Source organism: Henckelia pumila, chromosome 3, assembly GCF_033568475.1.
Source record: "Henckelia pumila isolate YLH828 chromosome 3, ASM3356847v2, whole genome shotgun sequence".
Lineage (NCBI taxonomy): Eukaryota > Viridiplantae > Streptophyta > Magnoliopsida > Lamiales > Gesneriaceae > Henckelia > Henckelia pumila.
The window spans coordinates 161,123,110-161,141,719 of NC_133122.1; the positions used below are offsets into that span (position 1 = coordinate 161,123,110).

Sequence of the window (18,610 nt, forward strand, 5' to 3'; positions counted from 1 at the left end):
ATGCGCATATAGATTTGTATACTCTAATTTACGTACTGGACGTTAGTCGCTTAGGTCCTTGGTATTATTTTTAACACCCCATTCGACATGATAGATTTCAAGTTGGATGAGACATGAAGATCAGGGCAAGTTTAGAGGCGGAGCCAGTGACCACTTGTGGATGTTTATCCATTTGTTTCACTTGTTTATGTTGATTTCCAGATACTGATTTGATTTGGTTGTATAAAGTGATATGGGGTTTCAGTCGTCGTTCTGGTTGTATTTTTGTCGGGTTTATTTTGGATAAATCTTATCGTTTCTATAGTTAGTTTCTGATTAATGTTTATCTTTTTAAGTTAGTTGCATGCTTAAGTTTGATTAGTAGGTGAACCGGGTCTAATCACTATATTTATGGTATCCGAGAATGCATAAGATTCTTTTGGGACTTAGATAATGTGTTTTGGATTAATGATCGTTTACCCTTTCAAATGGCATGCCACAATGATAGTAACAGTAGTGTCGGACGTTGGGGAGATAATAATGATGCATAGAGACATCCTTAAGGACACCATTATATCATCGTGAGGGGGTCGCCGTCGTTATGATCTGCATTGATTCTTCTAGATGGAACCTAAGCCATTGGTAGGATGTGAGACATTACTTAAACATATGAAGAGTTGCTTCTGGGTATTTCAGTGTATCGAGGAGCAGAAATAGAGGTTATGAGTTTCTTACTTGAGGGCCGAGCACATAAGTGGTGGAGGTCGGCGTCCGAACCGGTGATTCATGAGCGTGGTCAAGTATTCTGGACAGATTTCCGTAAAGCTTTCCTGAATCTGTATTTTTCTCCAGCTTTTCGTCAAGCTAAATCGATTGAGTTAGTGAATCTAAAGAAAGACAATCTGACGATTGATGAGTATCAATAGAAGTTTATCGATTTGTTGCCATTTTGTCTACATATCTCAATCATAGTTTGCTATAAAGTATGCCCATTTCTTGCAGGATTTGAATCATATCACCATAAATTTTTTTTATCTTTATCTATATTTTTGAATTTTTAATAATCAGATCACCATAAAATAGAAAATGTATCATCCAAAAATAATTATTTAAAAAAATTAATATATATGCATGTATGACATAGATAAAAGGTAAAATTAATATATATACATGTATGACATAGATAAAAGGTGGCAGTATATATATATATATATATATATATATATATATATATAATAAAATCACATTAGTCGGTATCTTATGACATAACAAATTTTTTTCTCTTAAATTTGAAAGAGTGGGTGCCCGGTGAGCCAACTTGTGGCTAAGGGCTTTGATGACTCTATGTATAAACAATCTTTTGTTTAATATAATTTATACTTTTATAATGGCGTTTACTTTATCTTTTATCATATTATTATGTTGTGACATACTATAAGATGTTTAGATGAAGACCTTGAATATACTATAGTGTATGTAAGATGTGGTAGCACATGGGGATGTCTATCATGAAACACATCTTATAGTCACTGTATATTCTAAACGGTTCCTAATCGATTGAGCCGTCCGTTAATAAGGATAAGGATCGCTCGAGATTGAGACTAGCATTTGCGATGCCGAGTACCACGTTTCATTGGTATGGAACATAGAGATGTTCAAAGTATGCAAATGGATATTCATACGATGAATGATCGAACTACCCTATCCGGACTTTCCAAGTGGTTATCACTTATCGAGTGGATAAAGTCCGCGGTTTTGGTTGTACACCATTAGTCCTTACTACTTGAAACATCATTGAGACTCTATATGCTAGTACTGTACTTTGACTCGTTTACCGACTCTATTGGGGTCATCAGGTGTCAGGATTGGGTACAGTTATGACACATATAGGAGTCGATGCTTTGTTGTCAAGGATTCACCACATACTTGCTAGTGTGGATATCCTATGCAATCTGAGGAGATATTAGTGTGACGAATCTCTGGCCAGAGTACATGATGTGTTTTAAGAAATGGTTTCTTAGTAGCACATGCGATGTTACTATTTGATCTTCAAGATGTATTGCATAGTTATCGAATCTCGAACGACTCTCGATTTACCAATGGTTGTTGATTCGATCGGGATATATGGATGAAGGGACCGTACTGTACGCTAACCAAAATCTATTGGTTCTTGCAGGCACTATCAGTGATACCTAGGGAATCATGGGGCGATGTTGCTAGGCGCTCTTACCATGATTCGATGGGCAAGTCGAAAATTGTTGTTCCGAGTCACAAGGAGTTGTGAGCCCACGGCTAGCTGTATCCCTGCACCATTGAGGGTCACACAAGTAATGGATTTTTAATCCCCGTTGAGATAGTTAAATTTAAAGAGTTAAATTTAATGAACAAAGAAGTGGGACTTCTTATTTAATAGTAGAGGAGTAAGATTTCCTAAAATGACATAGGGATGGGCATTTTTGGAAACCACTGAATTCAGATTCAGAAAATTTATCTTGACTTTAAAAGATGCAGAAATGGTTTCTGTGCACATTGGTGAAATTGGTTTATCAATCTGAGTCACGATGAATTTTATATTAATTTCTGAACATGTGGGCTTTGCTTGTCAGGCTTGAACTTATGACTAATGGGCCCTAAGCTGTTAGCAGCCCACATTATAAATAAGTTATTGCAGTACATAAATTACACAACATAGGTCACAATTTTCGAAAAACCCTAGCTGTTTTTCTCTCTAAGTGGCCGCCCCCCTCTCCCTCTCTGCTCGAAAATTCCAGCCTGTGAATTTTGAATTTGCAGTCTGGTTTAACGGATCAAATTCGTTAATTCTCTTCGTAGAAACTTCTGATAGATTTTCTAGTGCAATCTATCAGAGGGATTAAACTTCTGTTCGTGGACCTGATTGAAGAATTGTTCGTCCATCAGTTCCTGGGATATACAACAAGAGCAGAGTAATCTGTTGGTGTCCATAATCTCGTTTCGAGATTGGAGGTAAAAATTTAATTGTTATTTAATTTTTACACGCACAATTTAATCGTAAAGTTTTGATGTCCATGATATGGAATTGTTCCATATAAAATTTTTAAACTTCCGCTGCACCGGGTATCAATTCCAATTGATCTGATCACCGTTTTCCAACAGTGGTATCAGAGCCAGGTTGCTCAGATCAAGCGATTAAATTAATCGATTGTACAAAAACTTTTAAGCCTCGGTTTTTGAAACAAAATAAATTTTTTTAAAAAATAAAATTTTTTTTTTTCGGGCAAAACACGGGCAGCGATCGGGGGGCAGCGATCGTCGCTGCCCGGGATCGTCCCGAGCGGCCCGGGAAAAATTAATTTTTTTATTTTAAATTAAAATTTTAATATGTTAAAATTTTATTTTTGGTCCGATCGAAAATTGTTTTTGATTGGTCCACGAGGCGTCGGATCGAATTGTTCGAGTCCGAAAATTTTAAAATTAATTTTTGGATAAATTTGAATTTTTGGAAAATTTATAGATTTTATCCGTTAAATCAGATTTTATGAAATTAATTATTTTTGGTACAATTGATGATAAGATATATTCTTATGGAAATATTGAGTAAAATATGATTTTATGTATAAAATTGGATTTTATATGTAAAATATGATTTTATTTGATAAAAAGATAAAATATGATTTTGTATGTAAAATAAGATTTTATATATGGAATATGATTTTATCCTTTTAATTTAATTGTCATTGCATGTTATCCAATAAATTAATTTTGAATTAAATATTATTGGATAAGGATGATCGATTGCCATGACCAATTTTGTAGGTGTATGTTAGGAATTTACATTTGTTTTTTTTGTTGTTGGATTTATTAATGGGCCTGGTTTATGGCCCAATATGAATTGTCATATGTAATAAAAGTGGGCCTGGTTTATGGCCCGTTCCCACCCCTTAAAATGTATCCCCTACTTGTCATAGTTATTTATTGTAAATACATTAGACTTAGTGGGAGATGAAAATTTGAAGACGGAGGTGGGCCCAGCAGACAATAAAGACTGAAGAAATGTAAATTGGAAGCTCAATGTAATAGGATTGCATTGCATACCTGCATATTACCTAGGATTGGACTTAGACTTGTGATTGGCAACCACGGGTCGATTAGAAATGGAATCGATCATCCTATATAATATATGATATTATCGTTGTATGCATGTTTTAGACTAAATTGTATGAATCCCGCAAGCATACAAATTTTTAAATGATGAGACAAATTTTCAAAATTAAAATCCCTCATTTTAAATGTGATTTAAAATTGATATCAAGATTAAAAGGAAATTTAAATATTGTTTAAATGTTCCTACCTTCCATCAACGATTAATGTATGAGATGCTACCCGCGGATACGGTCTGGCTCATATTATTGGGGGGGGCCCGTTCGTCGGAAAGTTGTACATTGGATCGACACATGTTGTAAGTTGGGTGGAACTCCCATGGGATCGGCTCATATTATTGGGGGATCCACATGGCGACCGTCCATCACAACTTAATATTGATGGGTCATCTTGACATGTCACAATAAACGGCGTCATATTATTGGGCCCTTATTGGACATGAGGTAAAAACGTGGAGGTTGCTTTGGAAGCAATTGGGCTCTATCTTTTGAAAATTATGGTTGGCTGATATTATTCGGGATCATAGTTTGTCAATTGGACTCCATGTTCACACTAAGGAAAACAGTTTCCCGTTTTCACTAGAGGGTAGTGAAATCGTTAAAATAGTGGGAGTGAGATTCATAAAATAAATTTCGCCTATTTTATGTCTTAGTAAATTAATTAAACAATCATCGATAATTGTCTGTTTCATCTCAGTATATCATTATGATGAATCTTCGTAATCCACATGTTTCAATTCTCGAACAAAACAAACTTACTGGCGCAAACAATACAAAATGATTCCATAAATTAAGATTGTCCTAAGTTCGGAAAAGATTTTCTAAGTGTTAGAAAAGGCTTCTCCGAAAACAGCCCCGGCTGATGTAACTGCCGAAAGGTTGGCCGAACTAGAGAAATGGTTGGACCATGATCTCAAGGCCAAATGTTACATGCAAAATTGGACAAGTCTAAACAAATTTGCCATCACTGCAAGAAACCCGGTTATTGGAAACGTAACTGCAAGGAATACCTCGAGAAGTTGCGAACTGCAAAGGGTATGTTTTACATTGAAATAAATGTTTTTAATACTACTTCTTGGGTATTGGATACCAGATGTAGATCTCATATTTGCAATGAGTTGCAAATGATGACAAGAAGTAATAAGCTAAGGATGGGTGAGACCCAGATAAGGCTCGGGAATGGTTCTAGAGTCGAAGCCAAAGCTATAGGAGACATTTATTTAATTTTGCAGAACAATTTTAAGTTATTTTGAGAGATGTTTTATTTGTTCCAGATTTGATTAAAAACATTATTTCTGTTTCTATGCTTGATAGAGATGGTTTTTCTTGCAATTTTGTGAATGAGATTTGCAATATTTACAAGAATGAATGTTTGATTGGAAATGGACAACTTGAAAACGATCTATATAACTTAAAATTAAAAGACGTTCCAATAAATTATGTTGATAAACCGGTAACAACGAACAAAAGGAAAATCGATAGTCAAAACCCGGCAAACCTTTGGCATGCTAGGCTAGGTCATATTTCCTCAAGGAGGATGAACAAGCTAGTGGGAGAGGGCATGTTTGATATGTCTGATATTAACTCTCTACCTACTTGTGAGTCCTGCCTGAAAGGAAAAATGACTAAATCTCCTTTTAAGGGGAAACCTGAGCGTAGTCAAAATCTGTTGGATTTGATCCATACAGATGTTTGTGGTCCATTTAGAATTAGTATTCAATTTGGCCACACCTACTTCATTACCTTTACTGATGATTATTCAAGGTATGGGTATTTATATTTAATGAAATATAAGTCTGAAGCATTTGAAAAGTTCAAAGAATTCAAGGCTGAAGTAGAAAACAAGCTAGGTAAAAGTATTAAAGCACTTCGATCGGATCGAGGTGGAGAATACTTAAGTACCGAGTTTTTGGACTATCTGAAAGAGAATGGGATTCTCTCTCAGTGGACTCCTCCTATGACACCTCAGCTGAATGGTGTATCGGAGCGTCGTAATCGAACTTTGTTGGACATGGTTCGATCCATGATGAGCTTCACTGAGCTTCCACCTTCGTTTTGGGGCTATGCGCTTGAAACGGCGGTATTGTTGTTGAACAACGTCCACACCAAAGTAGTGGATAAAACACCATACGAGTTATGGAATGGCAAAGCTCCTAAGTATTCGTACTTGAGGATTTGGGGATGTCCTGCTTACGTGAAGCAGACAGTGGGAGATAAGTTGGATAGTCGATCCACCTTATGTTATTTTGTAGGGTATCCGAAGAATTTAATCGGATATTATTTCTATCATCCTACTGAAACAAAAGTGTTTGTTTCAAGGAATGCCACCTTCTTGGAGAAGGAGTTCTTATTGGATAAGAAAGGCAAGATGATGGAACTCGAAGAAATTCGAGAAGAACCCGAAATACAAAATAATGATCCTACACCTCAGGAACCATTGATGGACACGCCTATACCTAGAAGATCCGAGAGGACTTCTAGACCTCCTATTCGATATGGTCTTCTTCTTGAAGGGGATCAAGATGAACCCGACGTTGGATGTGATCCAAGAAACTTCAAGGAAGCAATTTTTGATGCGGATTCAAATTTATGGCTTGAAGCTATGCAGTCGGAAATAGATTCTATGCATACAAACCAAGTTTGGTCTTTAGTAGATCCTCCCGATGGAATTGTTCCAATAGGGTGTAAATGGATCTACAAGAGAAAGCTTGGGCCTGATGGTAAGGTATTGACCTACAAGGCACGATTGGTGGCGAAAGGTTATACTCAAAGACAAGGAGTTGACTATGATGAAACCTTTTCACCAGTTGCAATGTTCAAGTCCATAAGAATCTTTATTGCCATAGCTGCTTGGTATGACTATGAGATATGGCAAATGGATGTGAAGACTGCATTTCTTAATGGAAACATTAAGAAAGAGATCTATATGACGCAGCCTGAGGGATACACATCCATGGGAAGCGAGCATAAGGTATGCAAGCTTCAGAGATCAATCTATGGTCTCAAACAAGCATCAAGAAGTTGGAACCAAAAATTTGATGAAACAATAAAGGATTTTGGTTTCATCAAGAACCCGGAGGAACCGTGTGTATACAAGAAAGCAGTTAAGGATGCTGTGACATTCTTAGTACTTTATGTTGATGACATCCTACTCATTGGAAATGATGTAGGGATGTTGCAGTCAACAAAGATAAGGTTATCAGGTAGATTCTCGATGAAGGATTTGGGTGAGACATCCTATATTCTAGGGATACAGATATATAGAGATAGATCTAAGAGAATGATAGGACTTACTCAAGCTACTTACATCGAAACCATATTGAAAAGGTTTTCAATGGATGGGTCCAAGAGAGGACATCTACCTATGTGTCATGGAGTTTCTCTATCCAAGTTCATGTGTCCCAAGACTGATGAAGAGATAGAGAAAATGACACATGTACCATATGCGTCAGCCATAGGTAGTATCATGTATGGGATGATATCTACCAGACCGGATGTAGCATTTGCTCTGAGTGTCACGAGCAGATATTAAGCTAATCCCGGTCAAATGCATTGGAAAGCCGTGAAGGACATTCTTAAGTACTTACGAAGGACTAAGAATATGTTCATGGTATATGGAGGAAGAGAACTGAAATTGGAAGGCTATACCGACTGTAGCTTCCAAAGTGACGTGGATGACTCGAAGTCAACCTCTGAATTTGTGTTCATGCTCAATGGTGGTGCTGTCTCTTGGAAGAGTTCCAAGCAGGACACCACAGCGGATTTCACCACTGAGGTAGAATACATTGCGGCATCAGCTGCTGCTAAAGAGGCCGTTTGGATGAGAAATTTCGTCCAAGAGTTGGGCGTCATTCCTGAAGTTGTTGGTCCAGTCCCGGTGTACTGTGACAACACGGGTGCCGTTGCTCAGGCAAAGGAACCAAGGTCTCATCAAAGATCCAAACACGTACTGAGGAAATACCACATCATCCGGGAGATCGTGGAAAGAGGAGACATCACTGTCGAGAGAGTGGCCTCTGCAGACAATATCGCTGATCCACTTACTAAGCCCTTGCCAGGACCATTATTTGACAAACATCGCGAAGCAATGGGACTGCGTAGTATGACTAGTTGGCTATAGGGCCAGTGGGAGATTGAAAAAGTGGGTGCCCGGTGAGCCAACTTGTGGCTAAGGGCTTTGATGACTCTATGTATAAACAATCTTTTGTTTAATATAATTTACACTTTTATAATGGCGTTTACTTTATCTTTTATCATATTATTATGTTGTGACATACTATAAGATGTTTAGATGAAGACCTTGAATATACTATAGTGTATGTAAGATGTGGTAGCACATGGGGATGTCTATCATGAAACACATCTTATAGTCACTGTATATTCTAAACGGTTCCTAGTCGATTGAGCCGTCCGTTAATAAGGATAAGGATCGCTCGAGATTGAGACTAGCATTTGCGATGCCGAGTACCACGTTTCATTGGTATGGAACATAGAGATGTTCAAAGCATGCAAATGGATATTCATACGATGAATGATCGAACTACCCTATCCGGACTTTCCAAGTGGTTATCACTTATCGAGTGGATAAAGTCCGCGGTTTTGGTTGTACACCATTAGTCCTTACTACTTGAAACATCATTGAGACTCTATATGCTAGTACTGTACTTTGACTCGTTTACCGACTCTATTGGGGTCATCAGGTGTCGGGATTGGGTACAGTTATGACACATATAGGATTCGATGCTTTGTTGTCAAGGATTCACCACATACTTGCTAGTGTGGATATCCTATGCAATCTGAGGAGATATTAGTGTGACGAATCTCTGGCCAGAGTACATGATGTGTTTTAAGAAATGGTTTCTTAGTAGCACATGCGATGTCACTATTTGATCTTCAAGATGTATTGCATAGTTATCGAATCTCGAACGACTCTCGATTTACCAATGGTTGTTGATTCGATCGGGATATATGGATGAAGGGACCGTACTGTACGCTAACCAAAATCTATTGGTTCTTGCAGGCACTATCAGTGATACCTAGGGAATCATGGGGCGATGTTGCTAGGCGCTCTTACCATGATTCGATGGGCAAGTCGGAAATTGTTGTTCCGAGTCACAAGGAGTTGTGAGCCCACGGCTAGCTGTATCCCTGAACCATTGAGTGTCACACAAGTAATGGATTTTTAATCCCCGTTGAGATAGTTAAATTTAAAGAGTTAAATTTAATGAACAAAGAAGTGTGACTTCTTATTTAAGAGTAGAGGAGTAAGATTTCCTAAAATGACATAGGGATGGGCATTTTTGGAAACCACTGAATTCGGATTCAGAAAATTTATCTTGACTTTAAAAGATGCAGAAATGGTTTCTGTGCACATATGTGAAATTGGTTTATCAATCTGAGTCACGATGAATTTTATATTAATTTCTGAACATGCGGGCTTTGCTTGTCAGGCTTGAACTTATGACTAATGGGCCCTAAGCTGTTAGCAGCCCACATTATAAATAAGTTATTGCAGTACAGAAATTACACAACAGAGGTCACAATTTTCGAAAAACCCTAGCTGTTTTTCTCTCTAAGTGGCCGCCCCCCTCTCCCTCTCTACTCGAAAATTCCAGCCTGTGAATTTTGAATTTGCAGTCTGGTTTAACGGATCAAATTCGTTAATTCTCTTCGTAGAAACTTCTGATAGATTTTTTAGTGCAATCTATCAGAGGGATTAAACTTCTGTTCGTGGACCTGATTGAAGAATTGTTCGTCCATCAGTTCCTGGGATATACAACAAGAGCAGAGTAATCTGTTGGTGTCCATAATCTCGTTTCAAGATTGGAGGTAAAAATTTAATTGTTATTTAATTTTTACACGCACAATTTAATCGTAAAGTTTTGATGTCCATGATATGGAATTGTTCCATATAAAATTTTTAAACTTCCGCTGCACCGGGTATCAATTCCAATTGATCTGATCACCGTTTTCCAACAAAATACCCCTCCAACACAGTTCTATTATTTTTTGAATAAAATAAAACACAATTCAATAAAATAAAACCTCAAATATTAATTTTAAAAATTAATTTAATGTTGATATATGGGCAATTTGCTAAAAAATCCTCAAATGCAAACATGTTTTGCCTTGGAGTCCCTAGTCATAAAATGTTGTACAAAACATTACAATATGTGGTACAAAACCATACAAGATATGATACAAATTAACAAAAAATGTGATACAAAAAAATGAATAGGGAGTGCAGAGGAAAACATGTTTGCATTGGGGATTTTTGAGCAATTTGCACTTGATATATCTCACCAAAAAAATTAATTTTTGTACATTTATCGCTTGTGTATAATTTTTTTTGTTGGGGAAAAGAAAATTAAAACGGTAAAACCCGCCGCCGCCAGACAATCCAACGGCCCAAATTTGCCCCGACATATTCTACTGCGATATTTTTATCTGCGGGTGTACATATAATATACATAGAATGTAATAATTGAGCATATATGTATATATATATATATCTACTGCGTGTATGTATGTATGCGTGTATGTATGTGCAAGATTCTTGCAATATATACATATATGAGATAGTAAAATGGCGACGATGATGGAACCCTTGACTCCATTAATTCACAGGCAATTATCCATGTATTCTTACAAATTTCCCAACTACAATTTCACCGTCGTCTCCAATCGATATCGCTACGGAGCTTTCCCAAGTCGTCTGCTTTACGATACGGTGTCGTTCCGGCTGCAATCGAGGGTTTCCAAGCTTCACCTCTGGAGGGATTGTTTCCTCAAGAACCGCAATAGATGCACCAACATCAACGTCCATAGTTCCCGTGAGCACGACACGGATTCCACGGACCAGACTGAGCCTAACAGGCCCGACCCTCAAAAAGCCCCCCGCCCCGGACGGGACAAGAACAATTGGTGGTGGAAGTCCAAGAGAAATCACAGTAAGTGGACTTGGAAGCCTATAATTCAAGCTCAAGAGATTGGTGTCTTGCTCGTTCAATTAGGAATTGTCATGTTTGTGATGAGGCTTCTCCGCCCGGGGATTACCCTTCCGGGATCTGAGCCTCGCCCTCCTACCACACTTGTCAGTGTCCCTTATAGTGACTTTCTTAGTAAGATCAACAGTAACCAGGTGCAGAAGGTGGAGGTTGACGGGGTGCATATAATGTTTCGGTTGAAGACTGAAGCCACGGCTATTGGGGGAGTGGAGACTGTGGTTGGTGATCTGAATAGTAAGCTGCAGGACTCTGATTCTTTGTTACGGAGTGTCAATCCGACTAAGAGAATAGTGTACACCACCACAAGGCCGAGTGATATCAAAACGCCCTATGAGAAGATGGTGGAGAATGATGTTGAGTTTGGGTCTCCTGATAAGAGGTCTGGTGGATTCTTGAGTTCTGCTTTGGTGAGTTGCCAATTAGTTTTTTTTTTCAACTATTTGTTGAATAATCAGCACCATGAACGTGCAATACTTGGTGTCATATTTGTCTGCAAGTTCTTTTGATTGTGAAGTTCATTAATTTTTTGTTTCTGTAGCAATGAGCTCATGATGAATTATCTGGACTTAGTAATGAAGTTATTTTTTACCGATTAAATAATTTCTAGCTGCTGAGAACTGTGTTTCTATCACCTCTGCGGCATTGTCAAAGGCCCCACCTGGGTACAAAGACTTCGTAGGCGCAGTGTTTGGGAGAACTTCTAGAAAGCACTTCTCAACTTTTCATTAACAAAATTTTGAAATTTTGTTAAGGAAAAGCTGAGACTTGATTCTTAGAAGCTCTCCCAAATACTACCTGAGCACCAAAAAGCACTGGCCTTGTATATGATAGGTGAAAAAAATGCTTATTTCTAAAGAATATGAGAAGTGTTGGCAATTTCCAATCCAACAAACATAAAAGTTTTACTTGACTTTGTTGATGAAATGGGGATGGTTCCCCATGCTGTAATCACAATATCTTAGTACTTAGCACAATAAGGTGATTATTTTGCTTTCTGAGAACAGAAAAATTATGTATATTCAATAGATATTCAGTTTGAAGGAAAATAAAATAAGATTCTGAAATTTTTGTGAAGAAAATTCAATTCTTTGAATGCCCTAAATGTCAAATTACACAGTACCTTTGCAACTAATTCTTGCCATCTATCCTCGATCTCCAAGTAATTACATCAAATTATTTCGGCAGTCGGCAGCAAGTGAAGTAGATTTAAGTCATTGTTAATGTAATGAATTTTTTATGAATTTTGTGTGGAATGCAGAGAATCTTTTAATGTTGGTTATTAATTACAGAAAATGTCTTGGTTGTTAGCAAATCTGTATTATATTTGAGAAATATCAGCATATTATAATTAATTTCAATACAGAGGAAAAAAGGAAACAAGACAACTAAGAAATATTGTAAAGAAAATGAGAGGAAAAGCAGTTCATAGTTGTGCTGCAACTTATTTAATGCCTTTTGGGAAATGATATATATATATATATATTAGTTTCTGCTAAAAATTAGGGGATTTACTCATGCAACAGGCCAGGGGGCCTCCTGCGAATTCCATCGGGCGGCTGCTACTGTCTTCTTCTGATTTTATGTTTTTGTTATGCATGGCTGAAACAGCTTGGACAAGTTTACCTATGAAACTCACTCCATTGTCTTCTGTGTTATATAGATTGCTTTATTTTACGCCGCAGTGCTTGCTGGTCTTCTCCATCGGTTACCTATGAACTTTTTTCAGGTATAAACCATCATGCTTTTCTATTTTATGTCAAAACGAGGTTATGGGCATTCTTTCTGTTTAAATCGCAAATATACAGAATACTCCGGGACAACTTAGGAACCGCAAGTCTGCAAATTCAAAGGGCGCCAAAGTGTCTGAACAAGGGGAAATTGTTACATTTGCTGATGTTGCTGGTGTTGACGAGGCGAAGGAGGAACTAGAAGAAATCGTGGTGTGTAAATCCTCTTGAATTTTTTGTAGCTTACCTGAGTGATAAAAAATACTTGCATACTAGATTTGTATCATCTTATTTTGGAGGTACATATTTCAAAATTTTCATCTGCTCACTGGCAGGAATTTCTTAGGAATCCAGACAGGTATGTAAGACTTGGTGCACGCCCTCCGAGAGGTGTTCTCTTGGTGAGTTGTTTTTGACAAATGTATGTTGTAAAATAAATACATTTTTTCTGCCACTGTGTGCTTATATTAGCTGAAAAATTCATGGTGGTTGCTTCATAAGAATGTATTTCTTCACTTTCTTCACGGACAGCATCTCCATACACAAGCACATATACTTTGTTAGTTAAGATATAGAACACATTAGGCTGGTTCTTTGCCATCACTTCTCCAAAATTCTTATGATTTCATTGGTAGATAGATGGATTTAATCCTGCTCTGGGTTAGGCCTTATTCCTTTTTATTTTTAACAGTCCAGGTGCACTTGTTTCCGTTATTATTTTGAACTTTTCAAATGTGCAATCAAATTGTAAATACTAAATATAGCACTGGTTATTTAACAGGTTGGTCTCCCCGGAACAGGTAAGACACTTTTAGCGAAAGCGGTTGCCGGAGAAGCTGATGTGCCCTTCATAAGCTGCTCAGCAAGTGAGTTTGTAGAATTGTATGTTGGTATGGGTGCATCTCGTGTCAGAGACCTCTTTGCCAGAGCAAAGAAGGAGGCTCCATCCATAATATTTATAGATGAGGTATCCTCTCCACCCCTTCTTTTTGTTGGGTATTGATGTTCCAACTCATAAGTTATCCTAGTATTTTCACTTGGATACCTATCATTTCCTCAATTTGTAGATAGATGCTGTCGCCAAGAGCCGGGATGGTAGATTCCGCATGGTCAGCAATGATGAGCGTGAACAGACCTTAAATCAGCTGCTAACTGTAAGGTTTTAAGATTTAAAGTTTTAGTTTAAGGACTTCTTCACATTATCGAAATTCAATAAGCATGCTAGGAGAACCATGCAGGAAATGGATGGATTTGATAGTAACTCTGCGGTGATTGTACTTGGAGCAACAAACAGAGCAGATGTTTTAGATCCTGCACTGCGCAGACCTGGTAGATTTGACCGAGTGGTTACGGTAAGCAAGTTACTCTGGATATTTTATGATGTAGTGCAACTTGCCAGTCGTTATTTCAGGTCCTGAACAATAAATTTTAACTTGCCAGTTCAGGTTAAATTGTATGGTGGGGGCTGGGGGTATGAATTTTCATAACATCATAAAGGTAGTATTGCATACTCATTGTATGTGGGGACGCTATGAATTTTTTAACATCATAAAGGTAGTCGATATGAACTTAACTGTCTTGCTCTGTTGGATTAAGAGCCTAGACCACTAAATTAATTTGTTATATAACCCTGGAGACGCACAAACACACATTGTCAATTTTTTTTGTGAATCCCAGACTACAATCAATCAATTCTTAAAAATTGGAAATAAACTTAAGGAGATATTCTATGCTCACCTAAGGAAACACGGTTTTGTCTTTTTCTTATACGTAACAAGTCCTTCAAGTTAGGCTTCGTTTATCCTTTGCCAAAGACCTTGATCCTGATGGATTAGGATCGTGACACCAGTAGTGTTTGAATATGTTTCAGATACTCACTACAAAATTTCTTGGAAAGGCATGTCAAAATATTTATTTGGATTGAAATAAGATCCATGAGTCTTTTTCTTATCGGGAAAGGGTTGCACCAGAACTGGAAATCGTTGATTAATTCATGCTTTGAAAAACCCAAAATGCCGGACAGTTGCAAATAAAGTCAGATGGCAAACAGAAATCATTTCTACAAACTTAAAAAAACATTTCTTTAAATCTTGCATCAAACTTTTCTGAATCGCTAGAAAGAAATTGATGGTACTATTTTCCAAGAACATACGATTTTACCAAAAAGTTAAATTTTCGTTTAAGTCCTAGAGTTTAGCCTTCAGGCTAAGTTGCTTGTATCACTGTAATGTTTTCATCTTTATTCGGAGTGTTTGTTGGTGAACAGGAGTTTATTTGGCTAATTTTATTAAGAATTAGTTTGTATTTTCTGGCCCTTAGGTGGAACCACCTGATCGGAGTGGAAGAGAAACCATTTTGGAAGTGCATGTTTCCAAGAAAGAACTTCCTCTTGGCGAGGATGTTGATTTGGGTGATATTGCTTCCATGACAACTGGTTTTACAGGGTACCTATTAGGCATTTTGATGCATAAAGGGGTATTAGTATTTGTAGACTTTTGAAAATATTTTTTCTCCGTTTTGTATGTCGTACAGGGCTGACCTGGCAAACTTGGTAAATGAAGCTGCTTTATTGGCTGGAAGAAGCAATAAAATTGTGGTGGAGAAAATTGATTTCATTCAAGCTGTAGAGAGGTCGATAGCGGTAAACTTGCTCTCTCCACTGTTTATTTTGAAGGAAGACTTACCAATTACTGAATTCCTTGTGATACTCATCGTAACTGTCCAACTGCCAAACCAAATATGTTACTCGGGCATTATGTATATCGTATAGAGAAAGAATAAAAACGGATCTTATAGCTGTGATATCTAAATTGTTTTTGCCATATTGGCTTTAGTATTGCTGGCTTTGTTATTTAGTAAGCTTGAGTCTTTAGGAGGGAGTGTTTCTATGTGACAGGGGATTGAGAAGAAGACGGCCAAGTTGCAGGGCAATGAGAAAGCTGTTGTTGCTCGGCATGAAGCTGGCCACGCTGTTGTTGGAACTGCAGTCGCAAATCTTCTTCCTGGTCAACCTCGGGTCGAGGTAACACTGAGCTGCTGCCTTATATTTGGTTTGGTTTATGTTTTACCCTGTCATCCCCTATGGTTGGCTGAGGCCCTGGTGTGCGTTGGAACTTTTTTAATAAATTTTGTATATAAAGAAATATTAAAAATGATGAGATATTACTTTTTTGGGGAGGAACATTGATGTTATAACTTCCCTAGTTAGCAAAAACGCATATCATGCCTATATAATTACACCCATCCATCATCGAAAAATATCCTCGACTTTCATATTCAGTCCTGAACATCACAATAAGTACTTGTAATTTTGAGTTGAAGCATAAATTCTATGTTTTTAATATTCCACATTAAAATGATATACTTACGTATAATTCTGATTTAACACCTAGTTTAATTCTTGTCATTAATTTGAAATTCTGAATCAACGTATGATCTGGAGGAGAGTGACAAAGGTCATGACTTCCTTTCTGAACTCCGAGATAAATTCCATCTGAGGAAGTTCTTACAGTTACATAAATATAGATGCCATGAACAAGCCCTAGCTTGAAGAAAGCTCAGTCAACGGTTTGGAAGTGTTCCTCATCCAGCTTTATAAATATATTTTATCTTTCATATCTTAATTTAATATTAAACGTATGTAGTTTTAACAGTTTCCTCATCATCCCAAGACTGTTGATGCTTATTTTGCTTAATTCTCTTCAATCAGTCATTTCAATGCAAAGGTGATGATTAATAAAGTAGTCGTGATATCATAAGGATATATGTATCATTTCTATTGTCACCAGAAGCTGAGCATATTACCGAGATCTGGAGGAGCATTGGGGTTTACCTATACCCCTCCAACCAACGAAGATAGGTATTTGCTCTTCGTTGATGAGTTGCGTGGGCGCCTTGTTACCCTTCTTGGTGGTCGTGCAGCGGAAGAGCTTATCTACTCTGGACGTGTATCAACAGGTGCGCTTGATGATATTCGAAGAGCAACAGATATGGCATACAAAGCGGTGGCTGAATATGGTCTTAACGAAACCATAGGCCCTATTTCATTGGCAACTCTTTCTGCTGGTGGAATGGACGAGTCTGGGGGATCACTACCTTGGGGGAGAGATCAAGTACTATGATACATTCTCATGTTTCTTCTTGATTTAGGCGACTATTTGATTGTAAGCATGTTCCATGGCATCCATATTGATTGTAAATATTAAATTGATAGGGGCACCTTGTCGATCTTGTTCAAAGAGAGGTTAAAGCGTTGCTGCAATCTGCATTTGATGTTGCACTCTCGGTTGTTCGCGCTAATCCTACTGTCTTGGAGGGACTTGGGGCGCACCTGGAAGGTAATACTTTTTTTTTTACTAGTTTCTATCCCTGGGTGACATGTATTTGAATAAAATCCTGCAAGCCTTAGACACCTTGGACATCTGTCTTGATAAAATTGGAATGATAAGCCAGCAATTGACTTCAGTTTTCGATGGAATCGTGAAACATAAGCAGTCCAATTTATCATCCACAAATGTGAGCAAGTCCATAGAAAATATATTATCTTGGGTCATAATCTGGCACACTCCTCTATTAGATATAAATCTTTCACCAAGCACTGCTGTGAATAAAAAACCAGATCTCGTTTATTTAATTTTTTGAAGTAAGGTATCATTTAATTTTTGGTTTAAGCCTGCGGCACAAATTTTCTAACCTGTGAAGTTTAAACGAGCAATCCAGATAGGGCCCCCTACGCGTCACACTCGCTCACACAAAAGAGGGTCGAACTTCTCTCGAGCATCTCAATTAATCTCTGTTGAAATTACTTATGCAAGCTTAGTCTTGTATTGTAATATTTAATCAGAATGAAAGCTATGTTGTTTTGATTGCAACAAGTTCATATACATGACTTCAAGTTTAATGTTCCTGGGTGATTTATAGAAACTGTAGGTAGGAATGAGTACAACTGAATCCTGACGGACATGAATAGATTTCTTCTTGAGTCCTGTGTGCTTCTTTCATTACTGCTACCTAGTTTTTTTATGTTATTTGGAACCCTGAAGCATATTTCCCCCTTTCTAGTTGGTGACTTGATCAGTTGACCTTGTTTGCAATGAAATATTTTAGAATTGTGTTTTTGAATTTGGAGAAGGAAAAGGGAAAATGAATTGTGATATAGTGATCTGACTGTACAATTTATTCTAGAAAAAGAGAAAGTTGAAGGTGAAGAACTTCAAGAACGGTTGAAATTAGTGGTTGCGCCAGCAGAGCTGACATTCTTCATCAGAGGAAAGCAAGGTTCTCTTCTCCCACTGCAAACAGAGTCTAGATAGCGAATGTTGCTCACTGAAAGTTCCATAGCGTAGAACCAGAGATTGGGTTAAACTCGCCTATGGTTAATTCTCAAGAATGCAGCAGATTCATTCATGCCACCAAGGATGCCATTGGCAAAAAACTGGGCGACGGGTGGCTTATTCATGCCATCGTTGTGCATAATACATACATCTCTCTAATAAGAACAATTGTTGTTTCACAACATTAACATCATGTGGCAGGATGCTGGAATGTTGAGTTCTTGGACATTATATTGGGAAAGAAAGTGTGTTTGCCAAATAATAGTGGCTACAGGAAGAAAGCTCTAGATGTTTTCGAGGGAAAATTAGCTTGTGGTCGCAGCTGCTCGTAGGGTGTCTTGCTGTAGCGGTTAATTGACACTAGAGTAAACTTTCAGAAACGTATTGTTGTATATGCCAGTTATTAATTATAGAAAGATCCCACA

At 37.6% G+C, this 18,610-nt stretch overlaps 1 protein-coding gene across 1 annotated transcript; it reads left to right on the forward strand.

Moving 5' to 3' along the window:
• Nucleotides 1-10,647: 10,647 nt before the first annotated feature.
• On the forward strand, nt 10,648-18,610 carry LOC140890150 (ATP-dependent zinc metalloprotease FTSH 9, chloroplastic-like). Its single transcript, XM_073297908.1, has 13 exons — nt 10,648-11,532; nt 12,786-12,851; nt 12,931-13,065; nt 13,188-13,253; nt 13,634-13,819; nt 13,920-14,006; nt 14,091-14,204; nt 15,172-15,296; nt 15,385-15,493; nt 15,749-15,874; nt 16,641-16,964; nt 17,066-17,189; nt 18,037-18,610. The coding sequence occupies exons 1-13, from the start codon at nt 10,705-10,707 to the stop codon at nt 18,162-18,164; spliced, it is 2,418 nt and encodes an 805-aa protein (XP_073154009.1). The 5' UTR covers nt 10,648-10,704; the 3' UTR covers nt 18,165-18,610.